Source organism: Petaurus breviceps, unplaced genomic scaffold (assembly GCF_028583685.1).
Source record: "Petaurus breviceps papuanus isolate PSGF00001 unplaced genomic scaffold, PetGlider_PUasm1.0 178, whole genome shotgun sequence".
Taxonomy (NCBI): Eukaryota; Metazoa; Chordata; class Mammalia; order Diprotodontia; family Petauridae; genus Petaurus; species Petaurus breviceps.
The window spans coordinates 22,253,118-22,278,402 of NW_027185777.1; the positions used below are offsets into that span (position 1 = coordinate 22,253,118).

At 39.7% G+C, this 25,285-nt stretch overlaps 1 protein-coding gene across 27 annotated transcripts in view; it reads left to right on the forward strand.

Annotated features, from left to right (window-relative positions):
- SVIL (supervillin) overlaps positions 1–25,285 on the forward strand; it is a 267,203-nt gene that overhangs the window by 188,347 nt on the left and 53,571 nt on the right. For 16 of the 27 annotated variants that reach the window (XM_069086415.1, XM_069086412.1, XM_069086418.1 and 13 more), the window contains 10 exons: positions 44–78; positions 1,274–1,335; positions 1,821–1,960; positions 3,572–3,667; positions 5,294–5,537; positions 5,967–6,519; positions 8,144–8,351; positions 16,828–16,960; positions 22,982–23,029; positions 23,779–23,856. In XM_069086415.1, coding sequence (XP_068942516.1) covers positions 44–78; positions 1,274–1,335; positions 1,821–1,960; positions 3,572–3,667; positions 5,294–5,537; positions 5,967–6,519; positions 8,144–8,351; positions 16,828–16,960; positions 22,982–23,029; positions 23,779–23,856 — 1,597 coding nt within the window. The remainder of the gene's footprint in view (positions 1–43; positions 79–1,273; positions 1,336–1,820; positions 1,961–3,571; positions 3,668–5,293; positions 5,538–5,966; positions 6,520–8,143; positions 8,352–16,827; positions 16,961–22,981; positions 23,030–23,778; positions 23,857–25,285) is intronic. The other 11 variants (XM_069086425.1, XM_069086424.1, XM_069086423.1 and 8 more) reach the window with 5 other exon arrangements.

Genomic DNA, 25,285 nt, shown 5'->3' on the forward strand with positions numbered 1-25,285 from the left:
CCACTCCCAACTAATTAATTTTCATCATTATTATTATTTTTAGATCCACTTCAAATTCAGAGATGCCAGCTGCTGAGGGTAAGAATATCTATAATACTACTACTGATAATAATATATCTTCTTTTTGAACCTAACTTTGAACTTTAGATAAAAAAAAGAATTTAGGTTTTAGAACAAATGATATTACAAACTGTCACATGACATATTAGGTGTCTTTCTGCTTTCCTTATCAAATACATCACGTTTCAGCACAATGGAGAATTAAGTTGCCAGGTCTTGAATAATCTTGATTTTTTTTTCCCTCTCTGTGTTCTTGGACACAAGGGCTTTCAGAAATGCTTTTAGGGAATAGTATAGAAAAAGTGATTTAGATTTAAAAGGCATGTTTTTCTTGTTGTGAATACAAAGTAACATAAAAAGTAAAGTGACTAATGCATTTATCAATCCTTCCCATAAAGCTTATCTGTCTCTTGAAAAAAAAATTTATTGATATATTCTGTTTTTATATTACTTACATTTCCCAATGTGCTATTTCACCATGTGTCTCCCATAGAGACATCCCTTATAACAAAGAATAAAAAAAGGTGGTTGTGGGGGGGGGGGGGAATTCAGCAGAACTAGCCAACATGATAGAAAAAAGGGACATTGTCAGTAGTGCTCCACACTCTTAATTCCCCAGCTTTGCAAAGAAGAGTGGGGTAGGTACCTTCTTAAAACTATTTTCTGGGATCCAAGCTTAGTCATAATTTCCCAGGATTCAGTTGTTTTGTCATTGTTCTTTCTTTTGTAGTCATTGTGTGTATTTTCCTGGTTTTGCTTCCTTTATTTTGTATCTGTTTGTATACATCTTCTTATGTTTCTTTGTAGTCATCATATACACCACATCTTAAATACCACATTAATTTTCCATTACATGTACTGCAACTTGTTCAGCCATTGCCCAATCAATGGGCATTTACTTTGTTTCCAGTTCTGCCCAATTACAAAAAGTGCTGTTATGAATATTTTTGACATCTCTGGGAAAATATCCTTAAAGCACAATTATACAGTCATTTAGTAGAAAACTAGGGAAGCAGGAAAGGGCTTATTATTCCTTGTCTGGAATAACAATAATAAAAAAAAATAAAAAATAAACATATCTTTATTGAAACTTGATTCCAGCTGAAAATATTACTGATTGTTATTTTTCTCAGCAAACTGGCTGTTGTAGTTTAAAGGATTAAATGTTTTAAATGGAAAACTTACATGATTTTTAATTTATTGTTCTTTGCAGATGAAGAAAAATTGGATGAACGCGCCAAGCTGAGTGTTGCTGCCAAAAGGCTCCTTTTCAGGGCAAGTGTACAGGCTAGGCATCTTTCTAAAAATCCTAGTACAGAGAATCCCAGATGTTAGCATTAGAAGAGGCATCAGGGACGATCCAGGACAACGTATACCCCAAGCATAAATCCCCCTCTGCAACATTTAGGTCTGTTTGAGTACCTTTAATCAAAACCACTATTCAGCCTACCACTTCCATCTACAGCTCACAGTTCTGTAGTTAATGCCAGTTCATGCAAGATTCTGAAAACTATCCTGTCCTGCATAGCATTCCAGCTGTGCCCCTTGAAGAGTTTTCAGGGGCTATATTTTAACTCCCTCTGTGGTGCCAGTTTTCACAGCATGTGTGTGCCTCTGGTAATGAAAGCTACATCTCAAGAATGACACCTGGCAAACTCCAGGGAGAAACTCAGCAGACACATTTTTTTAGGGCAGTCTTCTTCCTCCCCTTCTCCCCCCCACCCCCCTGGTCAGACATTCAAACATATTTCTAATCCTAGGAAATGGAAAAATCATTTGATGAAAAAAATATTCCAAAGCCACGTTCCAGAAATGCAGCCGTGGAGCGACGCCTGCGCCGTTTGCAGGATAGATCTCACACACAGCCCATCACCACTGAGGAAGTGGTCATTGCAGCAACGTAAGTATCTCTCCTGTGTTGGACTTGGCTTAAGATCCTGTTTTGGAAGTTAAGAGCCAGTGGAGGAGTTCATCAAGTGAAAGTTTGTGGCTAGACAATGACTTTCTTCCCTCTAGTCCATGACTTTCTAAATATAGAATTTCTTCCAAGGAGATTTAGAACCTGAAGTATTACCTAGCAGGAGACATCTTGAGTAATGGAAGATTTGGGGTTTGGTCTTAGATCTACAGCCAATTTGCACCCCAGTGTGCAGGAAATTGACTTTAACTTCAATTCCATCTACTTCAAGGATTTTTTTCTTAATTACAATTTGCTACCAGATCTTCCTTAATTTTAATATTTTGTTACCTGAAGGTCCTGTCAAATGCTGGCAGGCCCTTCCAAGTGGGAAGGGTTTGGAGTAAAGAGGCTAGCAATGGATGGTGTCTCCATTACCTGAGGACCAGACTAACCAATTCCAGATATATTCATCATCAGAAGGTTGACTACCAAGCCAACTTTTTTTTTTTTTTTTTACCGCAATAATTCATGAGGACAGTTGACTAAGGGGTGGAGATGAAGTCTCCCTCCATGGAGGGAGACCCCCACCCATGATGAAAGAACAGATTTTGAAATTTTGAAGTATTTTCTGATCTCATATTTAGCCTTAATTTAACAACAGCAACAGCCCAAATTCATTCAGGGAGTTACTTTTTCCCCTGAGAAAAGATTTTAGATTTGTTGTTATCCCTCTTCTTACCTCTTATGAATTTGCCCAACCCAGCCCTCTGCCCAAACCACTCTTGACATCTGTTGTACAGAATTGTCGACCACTTGGGTGATTGACACCTTTAAGTGGTTCTTTTCATGTGTTATATGTTAAAGTCTATGAACTTCATGGCCATAAAGTAAGAGACTCATAAGGCCCCTGTTTTCCATAAATTGAAATTATGTGGACTTGGACTAAGTTTTCTCCAAACTCTTTATATAGTGTAGTTCATGTTAAAAATAAAAATAATAATAATAGTAAGCAGGCATTAAATCTGGGAAGAAAAAGTAAACAAAAACATCAAGGTAGAAGATCAAGAAATACTTCTTTTGCCCTTCTTCTACCATGTATGTGGTTAATAGAGCAGTGACTGAATTAAGGAAACATTAAGTTAATAAAGAAAACTGTTGACCAGAGTATAATCTATCGATTCATTGGTGTTTATTCAATTGATGATTGCTATTAGGTGGTTCATAGACTTTAACCATTAGAATGTATATGACTCCTATTCCAATGCTCCTGTTGGGCAGGCCTTTCTTTGTATCATCACTGCCTCACACAGTGCTGGGCACATAAAGACTTAATAGATGTTTGTTCACTGATTGACTGATCAACTGAGGACCTCTACAAATACTTTGGTTTAGAGCAGGATGACCAAGTTTTAGGTAAATTCCATATCTTAGGGTTTGTGTCTTCCAGTTTCTTTTCGAATTCTATTGTGATTTTACAAAAGTTCTTAACAAATAGCTTTGTAAAACTATTTATTTGTTTTATCTTTTCTGTGCATAAAATCATGCTTTCCTTAATGCTTCTTTTCTTCTCTCTCCTTGTGAATTTTCCATCTTTGGCAATTGCTTTTAAAGGGAATCTATCCCTGCTTCACATTCTGTGACCAGACACCCTGTCATGGCAAGAATTCCTAATACCACTGTAGTTAAGAACCCTGTACAACCTACCAGGTACTGGAGAGAAACACCCGCATGTGACATTGAATGCAAACTGCTGGGCAGCAGACACAGCTTTAAAATCTTAAATAAATGCCTTTTGTACGTTTGACAAGTCAATGCAATGAGTTATCCTAGGAATGTGTGGCACTTTGTTTTGTCATAATGCAAGGTACTGATCATTTCATTTTGGCCTGCATGAGGAAGTTCAGTTTGCTTGTATTAAGTGTTTGACCTTAGGACCATGCTAACTTCACTTACCATTTTTGTTTCCCACGAAGAAACTCATTGCAAAAGAATTGCATCTGTATCCTTCTTAGAAATAGAGGGAGTTGACAGTCTTGCATGTTTTAGAGAAATAGAATGGGAACACCTCATTTTTTTTGTCTTGTTTTTTTATCTTGAATCAAAAAAGTAGCTATTTCTTTCTCGGGTAGCTTATATATTGGTTGCTGCCTATTTACAATTCATAACCTCTTGCAATATGAAAGGATAGCTGGTGATACTATGCACAGGTGCACAAGCAGCTTTTACTCTTAGCCTTTTTACAATCTGTATTCCAGTACTTTAAGTTTTTGTAAATTCAATGTTTCAGTAAACACATGAAAGTGGAGATGGTACAAGCCAGAGGAAAGGGCAATCCTGAGCAGAATCAGGCCTCCCTTTGGGAAGTATTGAAATTCCAGCCAGAGCCACACTGAACCAGAAAGACGATTGGTGTCCCAACGCCTCCATTAATGTCTCCATTCTCCAGCAGGAGCAGAGATACGGCACCAGGGTCTGGACACCTTAGTTAGGATTTATTAGTTAACTAGCCCATGCCAGCTTGCACTAATTATAAAGTCCAGGGATGGCAAAAACCTTTGTGAACACATTCCTGAGTTTAGGGTGACTATGTAAGCCACAGGCCCCCATCTTTGAGTAGAAGTGACATACATCTGTTGCTCTCTTAAAAACTTCTTTTGGCATTTAATGGGAATTTCAGATGCTCGTAAATTCAGAATATCAACAGAAACCTACAGGAGAAACTGCTCTGATGAATAACTGAGAAGAATCCCTAAATTGAATCCTCTCGGTCCATCCCAGTGAATATCCCAACCCCCAGGGTGTGTAGATGAAGCCACGGATAAGAAGACTACTCTGTTGCCCATTCCTAAATAAACTGGGGGAGGAAAAGTTAACTCCTGGCATGTATGTCCCATGAGATGTTTCCTTTGGCCTAATTTATTATTGACACTTAGAAATATGCAAATTTTCCCTATAAACAGGAATGTACATCCCAAGCATCCTTTACCTTTCTTGACAGTGAATTGTTTCTTTCTTTGGTTGTTTTAAGGACAAATAAAGTCACAACTCACTCTGGGCTCTTCACTGACTTAATAATGCTGCCGTCTCCCTGGGGCTGCCCTGGAGTTCCAAAGAAGTCTACTGGTCTCTGTTCTACTTAGTTGCTGAATGACTGCTTACTGTTACCCTCACCCTTTCTTTGTTTAGGGGCCAAATAGGAAAGGACAAGTCCTTTAGAAAAAAATTAACAGAGCACGCTCTTTACAACAATGATTTGAGAGCATTAAGCCATAAACTAATGGGCGTGTTAGGGTTTTTTTCCCTGTTTCTAAACTGACTTTGTGTCACTTTCAGTTTGCAGGCTTCGGCACACCAAAAGGCACGAGCCAGAGAGCAGGCAAATGAGGCCAAAGATTCTGCTGAACAAGGTGAACCTGATTCCTCCACTCTGAGCTTAGCAGAGAAGCTGGCCTTGTTTAACAAATTGTCTCAGCCAGTCTCAAAAGCGATTTCGACCCGAAACAGAGTGGACGCTAGGCAGAGGAGGATGAATTCTCGTTACCAAACTCAACCAGTCACACTTGGAGAAGTGGAACAGGTGTGTACGAGCTTATTGCCTCCTCCCAACAGACAAAGAAGCTAATGTTCTCTCTTAGCTATTGATTTAGGGCATCTAGGTGACCTGCCTGTAAACTCCATTAGCCTGTAGATGTTGCAGGGATTTTATCCCAAGAAAGAAGGCTGTCAGTTATCATTCCCTTTTATCGATTCTCTTGTATTCTTCAAAAATAATTTGGAGTTTGCTGTAGGAGGACAAAAGAATGTTCTTTCTTTGACCCTTATTCCCTTTTTCCTTTTAAGGAGACTTTATATAACTATGTTAAGTAGTTTTTATCAGTGCTTAACACTCCTTTTGTCCTTTCAACAGGACTTGGGAACATCACCGCTTAATGTGGTAGCCTTTTATTCTCATGAGAATCTGTAAGTTAGACTTATGTGAGCTATATATTTTTTTTATCAATCATAGGTTCAGAGTGGAAAACTCACTCCTTTCTCCCCTACTATTAACACATCTGTGTCTACCATGGCATCAACAGTAGCGCCAATGTATGCAGGGGATCTACGAGCTAAGCCATCAGTGGAAGAAAATACAGGTGCTGCTGACTTTGGCTTCCATTCAACAATGGAAAATGCAGACTCTCCAATGAAGAGCATCCTAAAGTCACAAGCATGGCAACCTTTGGGGGAGGATATCAGAAGCAATCGAGGATCGAGGGAATTTGGGGAGACTGAAACTGAAAGAGTCTTAGCTCAAGATGAAAGCGAGATGAGGAAGAACAGGTCCTTTGATGAAGAAGGGAGTTCCTGCCTCTTCCTCAGTAAAACTGGGGAGAGGGATAACCAAAGAAAATATGCTCCAAGAAAAGGTAGCATGGAGCACGCTGCCCTCCCAGTGCCATGTCATCATGAAGAGCTGCGAGAGTTTTCAGGCTCCAAAAGCGCTGGACAGGGCAAGCAGGACCTGAAGGAAGAGAAGATGGATCTGGAGAATGTCACCAAAAGCAGGTTCATGCTAAGAGGTAAAATGGATTTTTTATAAACTAGTTGCTATTGGCTAGGTTTGGGGTTTTGTTTTTGGTTTTGTTTTTTTTTTGCTTGATTTGCTATATTTGCTTCCTAAGTCACAAGTACTTACAGCTAGCAGAGATTTTTAAAAAATCTATATATCATGACAACTCAAAAAAATTCTCATTTTTACTCTGAGCATTTCAGTATGTTAAAAGCAAAACTTTTTCTTCTTATACTAATACCTGGAAATTCCACAAGGTGTTTCACTAATTTTAGGCAGTCTTTTACATACATTGTTATCATCCTTCTCTTCCTCACAGCATTCTGTGCATCAGAGGCCAGATCTTTTATCTCCTTTTATTTTTAAAAATGGATATTTTTGTTGTTGTTGTTGTTAATGGCAAATTGATTGACTCGATTTAGCCCAGTGAAGCAAGGGTTTGAGCTCTGGGGCTCCTGCCTTCAAGCCACTCCTCCACTGGAGCTTTTCTTCCCTTTATGCAAAACTGTGAAACAGCAAAGGCATATTTAATTGTTGTGTGTTGTTACTTGGCCCTATGTGCTGCCATTCTCTATTGCAAAGCCAAAAGGGTGGTTCCGGGGAAATCTAAAAATGTCCACAGTTAACTTGAACTTCCTGTGTGCTATCTGGGAAAATAGGATCAATTGTCCCTAAGCAATTTGCCCTGCAGTCCTTGGGTAATTTGTGCTTTTAAAACCTGAGGGGCTGCATATTTTCATAGAGCTCAACATATGTAGAGCTGACTGCTTGGCCCAGTGGATAGACTGCTGGACTTAGGAGTTCAAAGTCCTCTTCTGATATTTGCTAGCTAGGTGATCATGAACCAATCACTTCACCTCTCTAAGTTTCAATTTCCTGTATTGCAAAATAAGGATAATGTTCCATGTGACCTACCTCAATGAGAGGCAGCATGGGGGTAGACCAGGAGAGATAAGGCACCTGTCAAGGCACTTCCCTCCCCCGCTTTCCCCTCTTCCTCCCCCCAACTCTCTAAGACCATTAGGTGAAGCAGAGGTGCTGATTTACTCTGGTGAAAAAGAGTTTCTTCCTGAAAGTACCCTTTACCAGTGAAACTATATGTCTGCACAGACACAGAGACCTCCGATCTTGGGTTTAATGTGAGTAGCAAATGAGATCATGTATGGAAAGCACTTTTCAAATCTTCAAGCTTTATATTAATATTTTTTAATACGGAGGCTTTCCCTGATGCTAAGAGCCCTGGTCTCTCACCTTGGTCTCTTAGGATCCTGAAAGCCCTTCAGGGTTTAGCTCAGGCCCTACTTCCCACAGAGCCCTTTTGGGGATATGTGCACACTCCCTCCTAATCACCTGATGACTTTATATTTATATCTGTTTTGTTTTCTCCACAGTAGAATGGAAGCTTTTAAAAACTGGGACTTTTGCATTTTTGTCTCTGAATGCCTAGTACATGGTAGGAGCTTAATAAGTACTTGTGGAATTAAATGATCAGTTCCTAAAGTTGGCTGTGTAATCTCCCACGTGATGTCTGTGGTCTGAGTTTGCCACCCCTGATTGTTGCAGAGTTAATGGGTCTGAGAATGCCAGCCTGAAGACATAAGTGCTAATGCTGCATTCTCTTTTTCAATGAGCAGAGCCTGCCGAGCCCACGTCCGAACTTCCTGGCACAACAGCTACAAAAACTCCTCAGACCACAGCCCTGGTCTCCAGTAGACGAGAGTCTTTGGAACAATCGGAGGAAAGACTCTCCAAGAATCCATGTAGGATGTTTGCTGGTAGAGAGAGCAAAGTATCAGAGGATGTTCTTGATGCATCTAGCAAAACGATGTCGATCAAAGAAAGGTAACAATCTACTTATTTAGTCCTCCCCATTGAGAAGCATGGAGCTTACTTTAATAGATATCTTCCTGGAGAGCTATTGTTTAAAGTAACTAATTAAATCACTTACAAAGATGTGGTGTCATATTACCAAGTTTTAAGGAGATGGGGTTATTCAGTGGTGAACCACGTTTACCCAGTGGCAGATCTAATAACCACATGTCGAGTGCCAGGCCTAGAAAGAGTCTGATGCAGGAAATAGGGGCACAAGTTTTTTTTTTCAACCAAGACTTACTATTTTTGTGTGATTTAAATACTGTTTATTTTACATTTAAATTTTTGCATATTTCAGAAATGCAGCCAAGTAAGCCCTTTGCTGGTTGACAGTCTTTGGATGCTGGATTTGCCCACTGCTTTTGCTTTCATTCTATGGAAAGTATATGTACATAAAGGGGCAGTAAATATATAATCTTCCTGGTAATGGCAGCACCTAGGACCGAATCTTTGGTTTTGTTTATTTTTAGGCCAAGTAGATGAATGAATTTCTATAGTGTACAATGAGATTTTATTCCAGGCAACAGCTCTGAAAGATTATATTTGAGTGGTAAAAGTGCAATACCCTCATTTTACTCAGAACAATAAAATGGGATTGAGGAGGATATATTTAAACGTAGCAGTTATCGAGAACAATGAGCTAAACATTTTCTGGATATATTTCCTCTTTTAACCTCCAGCTACAGTAGAATTAAACAGCAAAAGATTTAATAGTGATAAAAGTACTGGGTGAAAGAAGGTCAAGTTAATTTCGCAGTGTGATTATCAGAAATCCTTCAATCCTCCGGTCCTGTGGCTCTGCCCATCCGGACACTTGCTTATCACAGCCCACCATTCAGAATTTTTCATTGGCTCTGTCAATCATGTTGGTCCCTTTTCCTTTCTTCTAGACAGATTTCAGATTGCCCTGGTCTTATTTTTTTTTCTTTTTGGTCTTATTTTTCAAAAGGCAGGAAAACCTTTTTCTAGTGTTCTTCATGAGTCCAGACTTTTTTCTTTTAACATTAGATGCATGAAGATATTAAATAGAGGGAACTTTTCTTCATTTGATCTCCAAATGAAAGCACATTCATTCAGACTCTTAACAGTTGAGAATAATTCGTGTCTCCTTGACTCATTATACTATAAGACAATTGGAAGCTGAAAAATACCTTAGAAACTCATCTATTCCAAGTCCATATTTTATGAACAGGAACAAAGGTCTAGAGAGAAGTTACTCGGTCAAGGTCACACTGATAGCAGTGTCAGAAACTGAATTCAGAATCCATATTTTCTGATTCTAAGTATAATAGCATTTCTGTTACATTAAGCATTCAATTAACACCAACTTAACTATATTTTATATCTCTTAGTCTAGCACAGTACTCTTGTCAACTGTAGGCATTTAATAAACATTCGTTGATGTGGGTGGCCATTAGTTCTTACCTTTTTACGAAGCACTAAGAAGATAGGCTGGTTTTTTCTCTTTCATAATATTATGCATGCATACTTGGAAGTAACAATACTTCATTCTTTCTCCTTGCCCTATACTTTGAGGCACTGATTACTGGCAGACGAGAGCCCATCTCCTGACTGCCAGTTCAGTGTTCTTTCTGCTGCACCAAAAAGTACTAGAATGAAGTGAAGGTTTTGGATGTGTAATCGATCAGAATAAAGCCAACTGTAATTTTCTAGGAGCTAACATTTGTGAGTATAGAGGTCAATGGGGAGAAAGAAGTAAATTTGAGAAGAGTGAGCTCCCAACATCACTTTTATCAGCTAGCATTTGTTGAGAATTTTGCAGGAGGGGAAAAAAAAACCCATTGTCTGTGATCAAGTCTTGAATGACCTGGTGGCACTTCCTTCTCATACATCTCAAGTTTCCAGGATAGTAGCAGTGTTGCTGACTTAATGGACTTCACTGCTTGGTCAATACATACTCAAATCTCCTCTACCTTTCCTATTCTGACCAATTTGCTGCCATTATATGGAGTTAGCTTCCTGTATTTGACACATTGGACCTACTAATTTTTGTTGTTTAGTTATTTTCAGTCATGTCCAACTCTACATGATCCCCATTTGGGGTTTTCTTGGCAAAGATACTGAAATGGTTTGCCATTTCCTTCTCCAGCTCATTTTACAGATGGGGGAACTAAGGCATACAGGGTTAAGTGACTTGCCCAGGGTTACGGAGCTAGTTAAATGTCTGAGACTGGATCGGCATTGAGGTCTTCCTGATTCTAGACCCAGCACTACATAGGTCCAATTTGAAAGATTTTTTTAGATTGTGCTTTTTGCTATATGTTAAGTCTTCCAACAAAGGTCCCTTTTTACTCATTTTTCACCTTTTGCTAATAACAACTCCTATAACTGTAAATGGCACATAGTTTCAGCTAAGAACTAGTTAGCTTTGTTTCCACTGAATGGATAATAATTTTTTAAAACACTACTAAGTTCTTATCTCTTCAAATTTTACATGTGTGTGAGTTCAGAGGGGAACTTCTTGAAAAAAACCACCTAGGGAAATCACATTTCTCAAATCCAAAATCAGGGCACACTGTCTGACAAAGTCTCTTCCTTCTGCCAAGCCTCAGTAAAAGTATCTTCTTTTCCCAAAATATAGACCATCCTAAGATATCCACACCATAATCTAGGAAAGCATTTCTAAGTTATTTAGTGTTGGAGAATGTTGAAAGTAAATTTAAAATTATAATAAGCTTTTAAGAAACTTCATGACTCAAACAGCTGCAGTTCTACTTTTTTTAAATGGACAGAAGAGACTATAGAGGATAATATACCTTTCTATTCCCTTTGGCAGGAAGGTTGGGGTAAGAGAGAACCTTCTTCAAGTCCCTTGAATCCTTATTCTGACCTTGTAGCCCTTGGAAACCTATGGGATTCAACGTGGTAGATATAGTTTGGAATTCTGGACAATACTTTGGGTTTTATAGCTGCCTTTTGTCCCTTTGCACCCTAGATTCAAAAAAGAGACCATGACCAACAAGACAGGGCCTCTAGGAATTGTATGCAACTAGATCCTTCTGCCACTAGAGGGCCCCAGATTAGCATAATAATGACTTGGATCCCAATCTTATTCCTTAGTTCAGGAATTGACAGTAGTTCATCCCACTCCCACCCCTTCCCTCTGCCCAAGGGCTCCTAAAGATCCAGTTCTGGGCTGTGCTGTTCCAACTGAACCCACCATTGAATGGGATTCCGAAATAATGACTAGGAAGTTTTAAAAGGGGAAAAAGATAAGGAAATGGTTTTTAACCTTTAACCTGCCCTACACTTGACCTAGGCTTGACATACAAGCATATTCTAAGGATTGATTAATGTTAGCTCAAGCAGAGCCCTCAGACAGGTAGATTTTTTTAATTGGAAAATTATAAGCTGATGAAAAGATAGTTATGTATGTATGTATACAGCTGAGGATAAATTGTATTGATTTCTTCATGCCAAGGGCCAGCCCTACTTGGCAGCATCTTCCCTTTTCTGCTGTCAGAAGAACGTGTACCACACGGGTAGGATGAGAAGCATAGAGGGTAGAAGCATTCTTTCCCTTTGAAGGCAGCTCCTCCCTACCCCTTCTAATGCTTCTTCCCATATACCACCAAATAGCCCTGTGAAAAAATGGCTATAGTTGGGAGAGGCCAAGGTTGGAATCCCAGATTCAACTGCTGCGAGCTATGTGCAGTGCTGGAAGATCTTCGACCCTCTTTCATCCTCAGTTTTCTCATCTGTAGAATGGGAGTGTGTACTTATGCCACCTGCTTATCAGAGGTATTGTGAGGAAGGGGCTTTTGGAAACCTTAAAGAGGTACAGAAATGTGTAAGAGGCGGTGAGGGTGACACAGTGAATAGAGCCCTGGACTTGGGTCTGAATCCTGCCTTAGACATATACTAGCACTATATAACTCTGGGCAAAGTCACAACCCCTGCCTCAGTTTCCTCACCTGTAAAGTGGGGATAATTATAACACCTACCACCCAGGGTTATTGTAAGGACCAAATGAAATAAGATATGAAAAGCACTTTGCAGACCTTAAAGTGTTACATCATGCTCGCTATGATGAGAATGATGTGAGTAGTTATTATCTTTAAAAAAAAAGGGGGGACCCAGCTAATCCTTGATTTAACTATGATAGGGGTGGGAGAGGCTTCCTGTTTGCCCCTTTCTAGACATAATTTTAGTGGGTCATTCTCTGACATTCAGAACCCTGGACAAATCGCCCTTGTCATCAACCCCAAGATGCACAAACAAGCAGTTGGATATGACTGAGCTAAACAACCCTGACAATTGCTGGAATTGCCTGGGCAGTAATGGATCTCATGTGTGGGGAGAGATGCTCAGCTCCTCCCCCTTCTCCTATGCTTTGCTATTTGTGGCAAGTGGGGGATGTAGTGAGATCACAGGAGGAATGAATACATTTGGAAAGATCTGCCCTCTTCTTGTCTTGTTTGGCCACAAGTAGGAAATTTAAAGGGACAGGAACCATACATTGAGGGTTTGATATGCATGTTATTATAGAATAACTCCTCATTTGCACTCTGCGTGTTGGGGCTGCTAGTGAGAAATAGATTTCCAAAAGATCATGTGGGTTTAATCATTTCTGCACTGTTTCCCCCACACTATTTTGGTTATGATATAGCACCAGAAGTCTGTGGTGAAAACCTAACCAGACCATTCACAAGTGAATGATTAAAACATTTGGAAGGGATGGATTCTTTGAAAACCATTCCCAAATAAAGGGGGAGGGAAGGGGATTCGACTGGCTTAAGCTAGTCTTACATTGATAATTTATTTAATCTAGAAACATGAACCAATTAGAACATTATAAGTTCTTTTTTTTTAAGCAGTTGGGGTTAAGTAACTTGCTCAAGGTCACACGGCCAGTTATTTTGTGTGGATGTTAAGTATCTGAGGCCAGAACCAATCCTGGGTCTCCCGACTCCGGGGCCGGCGCTTTTACTCACTGCACCACCTGGCCACCCCTACATTTTTTTTTTGCCTTTTGGAGGGCAATTGGGGTTAAGTAACCTGCCTAAGTAACCTTACATGGCTAGTCTTTTTATGTGGGTGTCAAGTGTCTGAGGCCGGAACCGAACTTGGGTCCTCCTGACTCCCAGACCAGCACTTTACTCACTGCACCACCTAGCCCGCCCTACATTATAAGTTCTAATGGACACAATACAAAATATAGCCTTAGCAATAATAATCAACATGTATGTGGCACTTTGAGGTTTGGAAAGCACTTTATTAGCTCATTTGATCTTAAAGGCAAATACTACCAGTATCATCCTTGTCTGTAAAATGAGGACACTGAGGCTTAGAAATGTTAAAGTGATTTCCTCATAGTCAAACAAATTACACTTTGCTGGGTTCATGGGCCAAAACTCTCTTTACTGCGCCATGGAGTCTCTCAAGCATATGATGGAAAATCAGGAGACCTGAGTTCTCATTACATCTCTGTGACTTGCTGTGTGACTTTGGTTAAGTTACTTAATATCTGTGCCCCAGTTTTCTCTGATACGTATAATAAATAATACCTAATCTCTTATTGGGCTGTTGGAAAACCAAATAAAATAACAGCTGAGGTGTGGCTAAACTTATGCCTCAAACTGTATGTCAGAACTTATATATGTAAGTGCATACTGTCTTCTCATAGAGTTGTCATGGCTCAAAAACATCTTTAAAATTCCTCTTTTGGGGCCAGCTAGGTGGTACAGCAGATAGAGCACCAGCCATGGAGTCTGAAGGACCTGAGTTCAAATCCAGCCTCAGACACTTACTAATCATGTGGCCCTGGGCAAGCCACTTAATCCTGATTGCCTTTAAATTAAAAAAAAAAAATGGATTCCTCTTTTGGAATGACCTTAAAAGCCTTTTGGAAATACTTTGGATTGTTCTTGAAAATAGGAAATCTTTGTCCTTTGGGTGTAGATTTGAATTTGTTTTCTAAAATAGCCAAATTTTCATTTTTATGCAAATCTGGGGAAGTGGGTGATCAAACTATGTAATACTAGTTGTTAAACATTTATACACACACACACATGCACACACATACACACACACAAAATTGGGCATTCCTAAAGAAGTACTGAGGCCAATTTTCTTGTGTCTCCTAAGCTGACCCTTTTGCCCGTTCTTGGAAAGGTATTCTAAGTAAGTTCTGAATAAGGATAATACCATTGGAACAAGGTTATAGTTTTGTATGGCATGGTTACCTTGATAAACAATACTCATTTTGGATTCATTTAAAAATTAGGAATGTCTTTTAAAACTTGGAAGTAGAAACCTTTTTTTTTTTTAAGCAATGTCATACCTCTCCTGAGAAAAGGCTTCTAAATCTGGAAAAGCACTATACAAACACAAGTTGCAACAGTGGCTCACTATGCATTTCCAAGAGGCCAGAAGCCCCTTCTTTTTGCTACCTAAGAATTGAGCTTCACTATTCACTAATTCAAATTAACTTAAAGAGAAAGTTCATCTACATTACTGGGCAGTCAGAAACATAAAATAAATGCTTTCAAATGAATGAAAATCTTTTCAAACTTTTATTTATGCAATTCCTTTCTCACTAACAGAGTCTAGATTAGGATCATCAAACAGGAAAGACCTCAATATTATTTGGTCTTCACAGAATCATTTGGTGATTTTCCCAAAATCTAATTTCCCAGAACTAATGAGTCACAGAAATCATTGAATTTCCAGGCGGACATCTGGGTCCCTATTTCATTTTACTGATAGTGGAGCTTAGTTCCAGGGTTTTTTGTGATTTACCCAAGATCAGGTCAACAGTATTACCTAGTAGATCAGACTATTACTCAGGTCTCCTGCCCCCTTGTGGGAGGCTCTTGTATTATGAGGCCTTAGACCAAAGGAAAAAATTTGTAAGTTAAGGTTCCATCCAAGTACATAAATGCATGTTTTTAAAAAAAAAATGTTTGTAAGTGTTTTGCTTTCTTGAATAGGCAAAAGTTGCCCCCTGAAATCTTATTTGTACTTTTTATTTTCCTAGCAACACTGCTGTTATCCTAGGGTAAAAATAAATTCCAGCCTAGTTTCTGTTCACAATTAAACATAGAATCAAAAAATGTTTGACCTAAAGACCACTTACTTACAACTTCTTTAGTTTACAGATGAGGCAAATGAGTCAGTGACTGGTCCTAAATCATCTATCAAGTTAATGACAAACCCCAGGACTGGGGCCCCCTTTCTTAATTTCCAGCTCCTTGGTCTTTCTATTCCAAGAATTTGCTCATAAACTCAAAATTAATGGAGTTTATCTTAAAGATATTATAGAATTTGAACACGCAGACTCAGCATGAGGAGAAAGGATCAGTTTTAAATATTTTCCCTTATCAATTTTTCCAGCCCGGATTTAGATGAAATTCAAGTCAATGAACTTAATACCTTCCTGCCTAAGACTTGCCTGAATTTCTCTAATTTTTAGTCGTTGCCTTTTTGTGATTGTTTAGTCAAAGCAATTATAACTAACAAAAATACCCTTAAAATTATTTTGTACATTTGGATGGTGAGTCTATTATGCAAATGCATATTTGTGAAGCTGCTGGTTAGATCAAAGTGAATTGTGTGATCATCTCAGTTGGTTAGATGCTTTTCTACAGATATTTTTCATGGTTACTATTACAAAAAAGGGGGATTTATGGAGAATGGCCTTAAGAGGAAAAAGATCAATATGAAAGACCAATATATGTATGTAATGGCAGAAGGGGCAGATGGACAAGGGTCAGAGAGAGAAAGAGACAAATCTTTAGAGATGATGATTTGCTAACGATAATAGCAATAGTAGAAGAATCATTCAAATCTAAGTCCACTAATCAAAATGGAAAGATATTCCTCCTTTATTAACTCATTTCTATAGCATTGTCTGCTAAATGGATACCCATACCTTAATCAAGTGTCATTCCTTGGCCAGAAGGGGTCACTAAAGGACTTCCTCTGTCCTAAAGGCTACTTTAACTTCCTCCATGCCGCCAGTGAAACAATTTAACTGTTTGCCTAACACCATGATGCAACTATAAAAGCCCATCAGACTGTCTCCAATTTTTTTTCTAGCTTTTAAAATCTTATAATGCATCTTCGGGATAGGATTGCATTACCTAAGTTCTCACCTTCACCTCTCCAGAAAATGGGGGAGGTGGAGCAGGAGATGGAGAAAAGATCTAGTCAATGGAGTATTTGCCAGCCTATGAATATGTCTGACTTTAGAGTAGAAGGCACTGGAGTTTAAGATCTATGTCTTCCAGTACCTTATGTCCAGAGTATACGTAGGATAATTTGGTGCATATGTATATATTGGGGGTTGGGGAAGGGGTTAAGTAACTGATAATTGGGCAAAGAGAATGAGAGTTTGTTTTAAAATTTTCAAAATCCTGCATACAGTTTTATTAAGTTTAAAAATTCTGCGCTGAAGTCTTATAGTTGCTGTGTTCTCTCTTAGGTTGGCGCTATTGAAAAAGAGTGGAGAAGAAGACTGGAAGAGCCGACTTAGCAAGAAGCAGGACTATAGCAAAGTGTGTGTCACTGAGCGTAGCAGCCGGCTGCCAGAGTCAGAGCAGTCGTTCAAGAAGAAGGTAAGCTGCCCATGTTAGGAAAGGCATCCTGATGCGGACCGAGCTTGGAAAGGCCCCGAGCAGACAAGCACGCCTAATCTCACTAATTGCTACTTTGGGAAGCATTCACATCATCTTGGCTTTGGGGGCTCCACATGGAAAAGCACAAGTTTGTCACCGGCTGCCAACAATGGCTATTTTTGACTAAACTAGAAAGGTAGCCTCATTAAGTCCTTCTGGATTCGGCATCAGCAGTGTATCATGCTTCAGCAAGCTTAGAGGTTTTTGAAAAGGTCTTGAAGTTTGGAATCTGTTTGATAAAAGGCCAGCTTTGGAATTGCAATAAATTATTTATAAGGAAAAGTGTTAGTGAGTCATCACGTGCAAGTTTTACCCAAGGTATGGACTTGGAATTTTTCTGTTGTGGGTTTGAAGCTTGCAAGAGAAGAAAGTTGTCATTGGTCAGAACCTAGCTCAGTCTTTAATGGGTTTCTTCCCGAGTAGTTACTTAGGTGTCCTCCCCTGTGCTGAGATTTTTCAACTGAAAGACTTTGTGCAATGGCTACAAACTTGTTTGGAAGTTGACCTGTACATAGGTGTCAACACCTGGAAGTATTTTAGAGGCAACATTTTCAACCTGTTATCGAAATATAGCAGGGCAGCCTAGAGTTGGGAGTAGTGGGCCAGACTTGGAATCACATAGACTTGGCTATAAGTCCTGCCTTTTGTACATTTACTCAGCAACTAATCACTTCTTCCTCAGGACTTCTCTTAGAGTATTTTTCCAGGTTTGTTTTTTGTAACTCCTGTGTTGTTAATTAGCTTGTTCAGCTGTATGACCCTCCAATCACTAAGGCTCTGTGCTGAGGGATCTCCTCTACACCGGTGGAGGTGGTTCCCCACCTGCTTAATCAGACTTACCATTTGCTTGTGCCTTTTAATATTTTGTGCCTACGTTCAGCACCAAGGAGTGATTTAGTCTGCTAACTGGTGCAATTATTTGAAATGAGATGAAAGAGAAAATACTTTTTAAATGAGCACTCACCAATCTGAAAAAATAAAAGTCTTCAAAGACAAAACAGCATGATGTGCTTATAACTCCATTGATACCTCTGTGGTCCCCCCAAAATAAAAAAAGATTATTCAGAGAAGGGATAGGTGTAAAAGCCACTGTTCTGCATCAGGAAAGTTCATGAAGAGAAAGAGCTGCCAACATCTTCTGTGGCTTCATTAGTAAATTGGGAAGGCTGTATTTGGCCAATGGACAGGACCAAAGATAATGACTAAAGTGCCAGTTAGGTGGCTCAGTAGGTCAGTGATGAACCTGGAATCAGGAAGACCTGAATTCAAATCCTGTCAGACAAATTCTTAGTGTGTTGTGGTGATGGTGTTGTTGTTCAGTCATTTTCAGTCATGTCTGACTCTTCATGATCCCTTTTGGGAGTTTTCTTGTCAAGATACTGGAATGGTCTCCATTTCCTTCTCCAGCTTATTTTTCAGATGAGAAAACTGAGACAAACAAGGTTAAGTGACTTGCCCAGGGTCACAGAGCTAGTGAGTGAGTGTCTGAGACCAGATTTGAACTCAGGTCTTCCTCACTCCAGGACTGGCACTGTATTCATTGCACTACCTAGCTGTCATACTAGCTGTGTGATCCTGGGCAAGTCACTTATCCCTCCCTAGGTCTTTCCTATCCACAAAAGAGGAATAATAGTAGTGCCTAGCTCACCAGGGTTGTGTTGATCAAATAGGATAAAATATCAGTACTTTAGAAACCTTCAAGTGCTCTGTAAATGCTACCCATTATTCTTTTGAGTTAACTCAAATAGAATTGGCATCCATTTGATAAAAGGCTAGCTTTGGAAATTCAATAAATTATTTACAAGGAAAGTGTTAGTCATCATACGCAACTTTTACCTAATGTCTAGACTTTTTTTGAGTTGACTCAATAGTTCTCAAATAGAATTAGCATTCTACCAATGATGAAATCAAATGTGGGCTTCTCTTGGCTTTGGGATCCCCACTCCCCTTGGCCCCAGGGAAAGAAATTTATGTCTTTTGAGTTAAATTTCCCCATTCCCAAGATGCTTCCTTTGAAGCTGTGTTTCCCTCTCTGTCTTTAAACACTCAAGTTACCGATTTCATTATTGTGCACTTCCCCCGTCCCCATCCCCGGGTAACTGTTGACAATCTCAGACTAGGCTCAGCTTAGCAGTGGACAGCAGACACACTGCTTGCTGCCAGGCTGCCATATTAGGCAGGTTCTTCCTGATGGAACCCCATCACCTTGAACAATGCAGGACCCACCTCCAACCCACCAGGAGAGGGATTTTAGTGGCCAGGCTCTGGTAACTAAAGCATCAGTGTTTGCCATGTGCTCTGTCCATTCCTCACAAGATATCAATCACTTGTGTGTGAAGCACAGTGTTGTGTCCTCCCTTAGAGGAAGACGAGACAAGTGACAGTGAGGTGTTGTGGAGAGAGCACAACTCTGCCATGTGTGGTTTTGGGCAGGGCCCTCACCTTCCTTTGGCCTCAGTTTCTACATTTGTAAAATAAGGTGGTTATGCAACCTCGGAGGGGTCTCGGAGCCCCTTCCAGCTCTAGGTCTGTTTCTGTAGTCCTGTGTCCTCATAGGAGAGACCCCAGCCAGTACCTAATTGCAAAGTGAAAAGCACCTCAGCAAATGAATGTACTGAAGGAAATAGAGAAGGTACAAGGTTACTTCGGGACACATTGGCTGGGAATGGATCAAGGTGGCTCCAGCAAAAGGGCTAAGATTTCTAGGTAGATGAAGAGGAATCAGGTTATGTGGGGAGAAAGGAGTGGTGGGGGCCCAGAAAGAAGGAGACTCAGACAAGACAGCCACACTTTATATCCACGAGGGTAGCCACATCTGTCCTAACTCTGTAGCAGTGGTGAACACGATATTCCTACGACTCATCAGAGACCTCATTCCCTGGGCCCAACTCAGTCTAATGCCACTTTGAGGTTAAAATAGGCTGAGCTATTTTGGTCAGTTGTAGGGGCTATTGGACCTCAGTAGGTTCTTATGAGGACAAGGAGCTAACTCATGGCACCTGCCTGGGCACTGGTCCTCCTTTGTCAGATGGGCACAGTGCATTCAGAAAGAGCTGTGGCAGTGGCACTGTGGACTCAAATACAACATGGAAAGGTGCTTAAACTTGGGCTCTCTCCACCAAAGCCCAAAGGAAAAATGTCTAAGAAATACTTACGTTGCAAAGTTGGCCCCACTTGTCCAGCAAAAGGAATGATTTTGTGATGTATGATCCTTCCAAGTGTGCATGGGGCATTGCTGTGGACTCCATATGAGCTACGCTTGCTTGTCAGTGGCTAGCTGCTGCCTGGCTTGCAGCGCTTTCCAGAACAGATAGCCTGGCTTCCCAGCCAAGGAATTAAGAGCTGGTTTGTCATCTGAGCCCAAACCCCGTCCAGAGCCCTGCCCCAGTGGTTACCATACTTTTGGTTGCTGCTTCATGCCTTCCCTCAGGTTTTCATGAGTAAACAGGGTCCCATACATTTCCATTTGGGCAACCTGCAGAGACTCAGAGGTGGCCAGGAGGAAAGAGAATATTCCAGAATCCAAGCTATAGGATTTTGAGAGCCCATGTAGTGTCCAGGACTTGTTGGAGCTTCCTGTTTGGGAACCTCTGACCTTGGTGATAACCTTAAAAACATGCACTTAAAAGTAAGAAATCATGAAACCTTTGTCCGTACATTGTTCCCACTGGACAGAAGCTAACCCAGGGCCTAGTATATAGTAGGTGCTTAATAAATGTTAGTTAATTGATCATACAAGACATAGGTGAGGTAGATGAACAGGAAAAATCAAAGTATGTCATACACCAGCAGCCCACATAAATGATCACAACCAGCATCTGACAAAGAGATTGCTGTGGGAAAATTCAGATTTGTACTGGAATCATATGGTTTCATTACTAACCCCATCAGCAGGGCTTAAAAAGTAACTTTTGAGATGAAGAATTAGAAGAAGGATCATTTTCATTTTATTTATTATGTATGTGTGTGTATGTATGTATATGTATATATGTATTAGGACCACTCGAATCACAAATCCCAACATAAACAGATAGATAAGGGAGCTACTTGTTAATTCCCATCATTAGTTATTATTAACCAATACCACCAAAGATGGCTAAATAAATCCTGAAAAAAGCACATTTATTAGTACCATTACTTCTCATACCAACTTAATTTTGCTGGCATAGATGAGGCTAAGTCCTTGAAGTGTGAGAATCTCTTATTTACCAACTGAATTCTGTTATACTTTCCATCTGAAGATCATCTATCCCCTGAAGGGTAGCAAACTCCTGTGAGAAACTGACCAGATTTCAGAATGAAGAGCCTGGGGACGTCATGAACACTGCAGCTAATTTTCAGATTTGTTTTAACTTTTATGGTCATTATGAGTTCACCAGGAGGACTAAGGGAAATCTGATAACATCATTAAAAAAAAAAGAAAGAAGGAAAATCTTGGCAAAGGAGTTAACCCAAAACCAAATAAAATATGTTCTTTTGACCAGCCTTATGCTTTCAGTCCTGTTCATGATAAGAAAAAGTGCCATGGGCCGTGAGTACGTTTTTGGAGCCAAAGTTAAATTTTCCATTCTAATATTAAATGAAATATCACTTTACATAGGTATAAATGAGAGGTAGCTGTTTGCTTTCCAATTTCATTTTGAAAATGTAAAATTGAGGATTTGGGGTTTAAGGATTTGTCCAGCTGTCTGATGGTATTCCCTTGAAATAACACTTTGGGCTTCTTTCTTTTTTCCTTTTATTGTTTAAGGACATGCCAAAAGTTAGAAGTATTTGATTTTTTTTGTGGGGTGGGGGGCATTATACTCACCCAGCTTACCAAAGTAGTCAAAAATAGATGCTGTTGAGTTTCTGTTTGGGCTGTGCTGTGCTTCCCTTGGTACGTTGGTGCATGAGCTCTAACCCTGGGATTACCTTCAGAGTGGCCAGTGAGGCAGATAAGAAATGAAGAGAAGTCTGAAGTCAACAACTTCCAGCCATCTGCCTATGGCCACTGAATGCTACTTCCTTTAACCACCTGCTTCTCTCCTGATGTTGCTCATTCTGCATGAAGGCATGAGTTGGTTTGCTTTCATGCATGTTAAGCATATCGAGTGACTCACATTCTTTCTAGTTAAGACGGTCACCAAACGCATCAGCCCTTAACAGGGTTTGCCATTAAAAACCTGAACCTACTTATGAGTCCCAGATTAGTGTCTGATCACCAGCTGTGCTGCGATGCCATTAGGAGAGTGAGTCAAGCTGAGCACCATGACATTCCCACAGCAAGCTCCTATAAATTCAAGGACAGGACAGCACATCTGTTGTATTCATGCTGGGCTTGCCCACTGTCCCTGAGATTCCGAATTGTTCTGAGGGTGGAACATGTAAGATCACTTAGAGCAATGGGGGGAGGGAACAGGGGAGGGTCATAAAGGAGGGAGGAAAGTGGAGGGAGGGAGAGAGAGGGAGAAAGAAGACAAAGTGGAGGAAGACGGGAGGAAAGAGGAGAAAGTGTAGAAGAGAGAGGGAGAAAGAGGGAGAAGAATGAGAGACACATGGGGGAGAGAGAAGACGGAAGAGGAGGAGGAAATGAAATGAGGAAAGAGAAAAGGAAGAAAGGATAGCAGTGAAGGGAAGAGAGGAGAAAGTAGAGAAGTAGAAGGAAGGAGAGAGGAAAAGAATGAGAGAGAAAGAAGAGATGAAAGGAGGGGAGGGAGGGAGTAAAAGAGAGGGAGAAAGGAGAGAAGTAAAGGGAGAAGAGGAGAATAGTGGGTGGCTGACCTCTAATTAACGTGTTCGAGTACTATTGGGAGACTAGCCTTTGCAAATCTTTGTTCCACACGCCCTGCTGTGTGCTAGCATGTGCACATTGCTAATTGACCCTAGGCACTGATGATTTGAAGAGAATGAATGCAATGTTCAAATTGGACTATTCTTTTCCAACATTCTGCAATGTTTCCCATTTGTTTTAACCTGTAGGAAGAAGGAGGATTTACAGATGATAATGCCATTTCTAATCTGCTTTGGGTAAGCCTAACTCTAACAGAGGTGTTAATTGTAGGCTTTAGCCAGAAGTCCCACATTTCCCTTTCACATCCTGTGCATTAGTTTTTCCCTTTCAAATTCTTTCCTGTTGGATAATCAAATGCTTAGAGGAGAGCAGCTCCCCCGGTACAGTGGAAAGATTATTATTAGTTCTGGAGTTTTTTGACCTGGGTTCAAATCCCTCTTTCTGTGGCTCATTACCAATGTAGCCATTGGCAAGTCACATGACCCCTCTCATCTTCAGATTCCTGATCTGTCAAATGAGGAGGTTAGTTCAGCAGGCTCTTGAGGTCCCTTCCAAGCCTAGAGCAGGGATTATAAGATAGATTCTGCCTTTTTCTAGAGGGAAAGGCTGATAATCCTCACAGTAAGACCACTGCTAGGCTCTCCTTTAGTTTTTTTCAAGAAGATGGTGCAACTTTTAACATCTTAAAACAGTTCAATACCAGGCTTTTTTTTCCCTTTTCTGCCACCTGACTTTATGTTTAAATTGCAATATTTGTGACTTTAACTCACTTAATCACTATATGTACTCACTCAGGTGAATTTGTGCTGCTTGTGTGGAATTATTTTAGCAGTTTTTTTTTCTCTTCTCCCTAAAGATGAAGAACTCTTTCTTGGAGAGACGACAGGAATTGCAATGAGTAAATTAACTTCCCGTTAGAAGATTACTGATTTTCTTCCTTTGCCTCTTCTCCTTTCACCTCTAATCCTCTTGCTTTGCTCTCTAGGAACCTGTATATGCTTCTACTTACTCTCCTGCTATGCCTGCTGTCCATAAATACCAGCCTTTTGTACCCATTAATCAGGTGAGGAAAAACTGACACCCTCCACGAACCTCATTGCAATTTCTGACCAGTAGCAAAACCCTTTTCCTTTCACCTGGAGAACTGATTCTCCTTTGTTGTTTGTTCTTTCTTGCGATCGATTCTCCAGATATTTCAGGTGAGAATCCTGCCACGTGTATTCTTGTCCCCATTTATTTCTAGAACTTTGAACAGGATGGTAATTTAACTTGTATGAACGGAACTTTTAATCAAGATTTTTTTCCATTTTAGTCACTAGGCTTTTGTAGGTTGAATAAAATCCATTGTGGCCCAACAAATGGTGCCTGGCATTCTTTTAATACAGTAATGGACAGAAATTAACAGATCATTAAAAATAAATTCATGCCTAAATACTTAGTGTTTTATTTGGGGGTCTAAGAAATAGCTTCAATTAGCCAAAAATTCTGACCTAGAAGCAAAAATTATAGAACTTTAAGATAAATGATGAGGGTTTTAAAAAGATGAGCTCTGTGACCTATATAGATTTCTGCTGTTTCCTCTTCAGAAATGGACAGTTTTCTTACATGACTTTTTGAAAAGTAACTTAGTGAGCCATCTCCTCCCTTTATTCTCTCCCCCACATTTTTTTTTTTGCTTTTGTTTTTTGTTTCCATCCTATTGAAGTCAATAGTAATCATTGAGAAACTCGGAAGCCCTGATTTCTGAGGAATGCCATCCTTAAAAGATGGAAGATAAAATCAGAAAATCATCAGTAAAATTCCAGTTTGAATATCTAAGTAGCAAATGGAGTTTTAAAAAACTCAAGTAACCCAACTTTTTTAAAAAATTTGTCTTAAAAAACAATTTCAGGTGACTTTTATAAGGAGAAAATGCTTGTCACAAAACCTGTTCCTAATTGAATGTGTCAAGAATTTCAAAATAGATTTTTTCCTTAAAATTTCATTTTTGACAATTATTATTATGTAAATAATGATAATAACAAGTATACAGTGCTTTAAGATTTATTTAAAAAAACTTTATTTACATACATTATCTTAATGAAGCCCATTTGATTGTATACCACCCTCAATTTACATATGGGGAAAGCTCACTTTCTTTTCTTTGGTAATATTAGCTTAAGAGCCTATCATTCAGGATCTCAAAGAAGAAAATACATAGTTTCCAGTGTGTACAGTGGTAAGCAAGAGCCTTCTAAAGAATATTCCATACTTTCTGTCTGTATTCCAAGATGTTCATGAACTCCCTCCCTCCACATTTTTTTTTCTTTTCTGCCATAGATGCTTATGGTATATAACAAACACAAATTATATTTGCTTTGCAGTTTCTTCAGAATGTTGTGTCCACATAGATGGATGCAACATTAGGTTGTATTCATTAACTGTGAACTTCAAAGGGAGGCAGTAGATAAACCTGGAGCCACAGGGTCCTGGGTTCCAGTACTGCCTCAAAT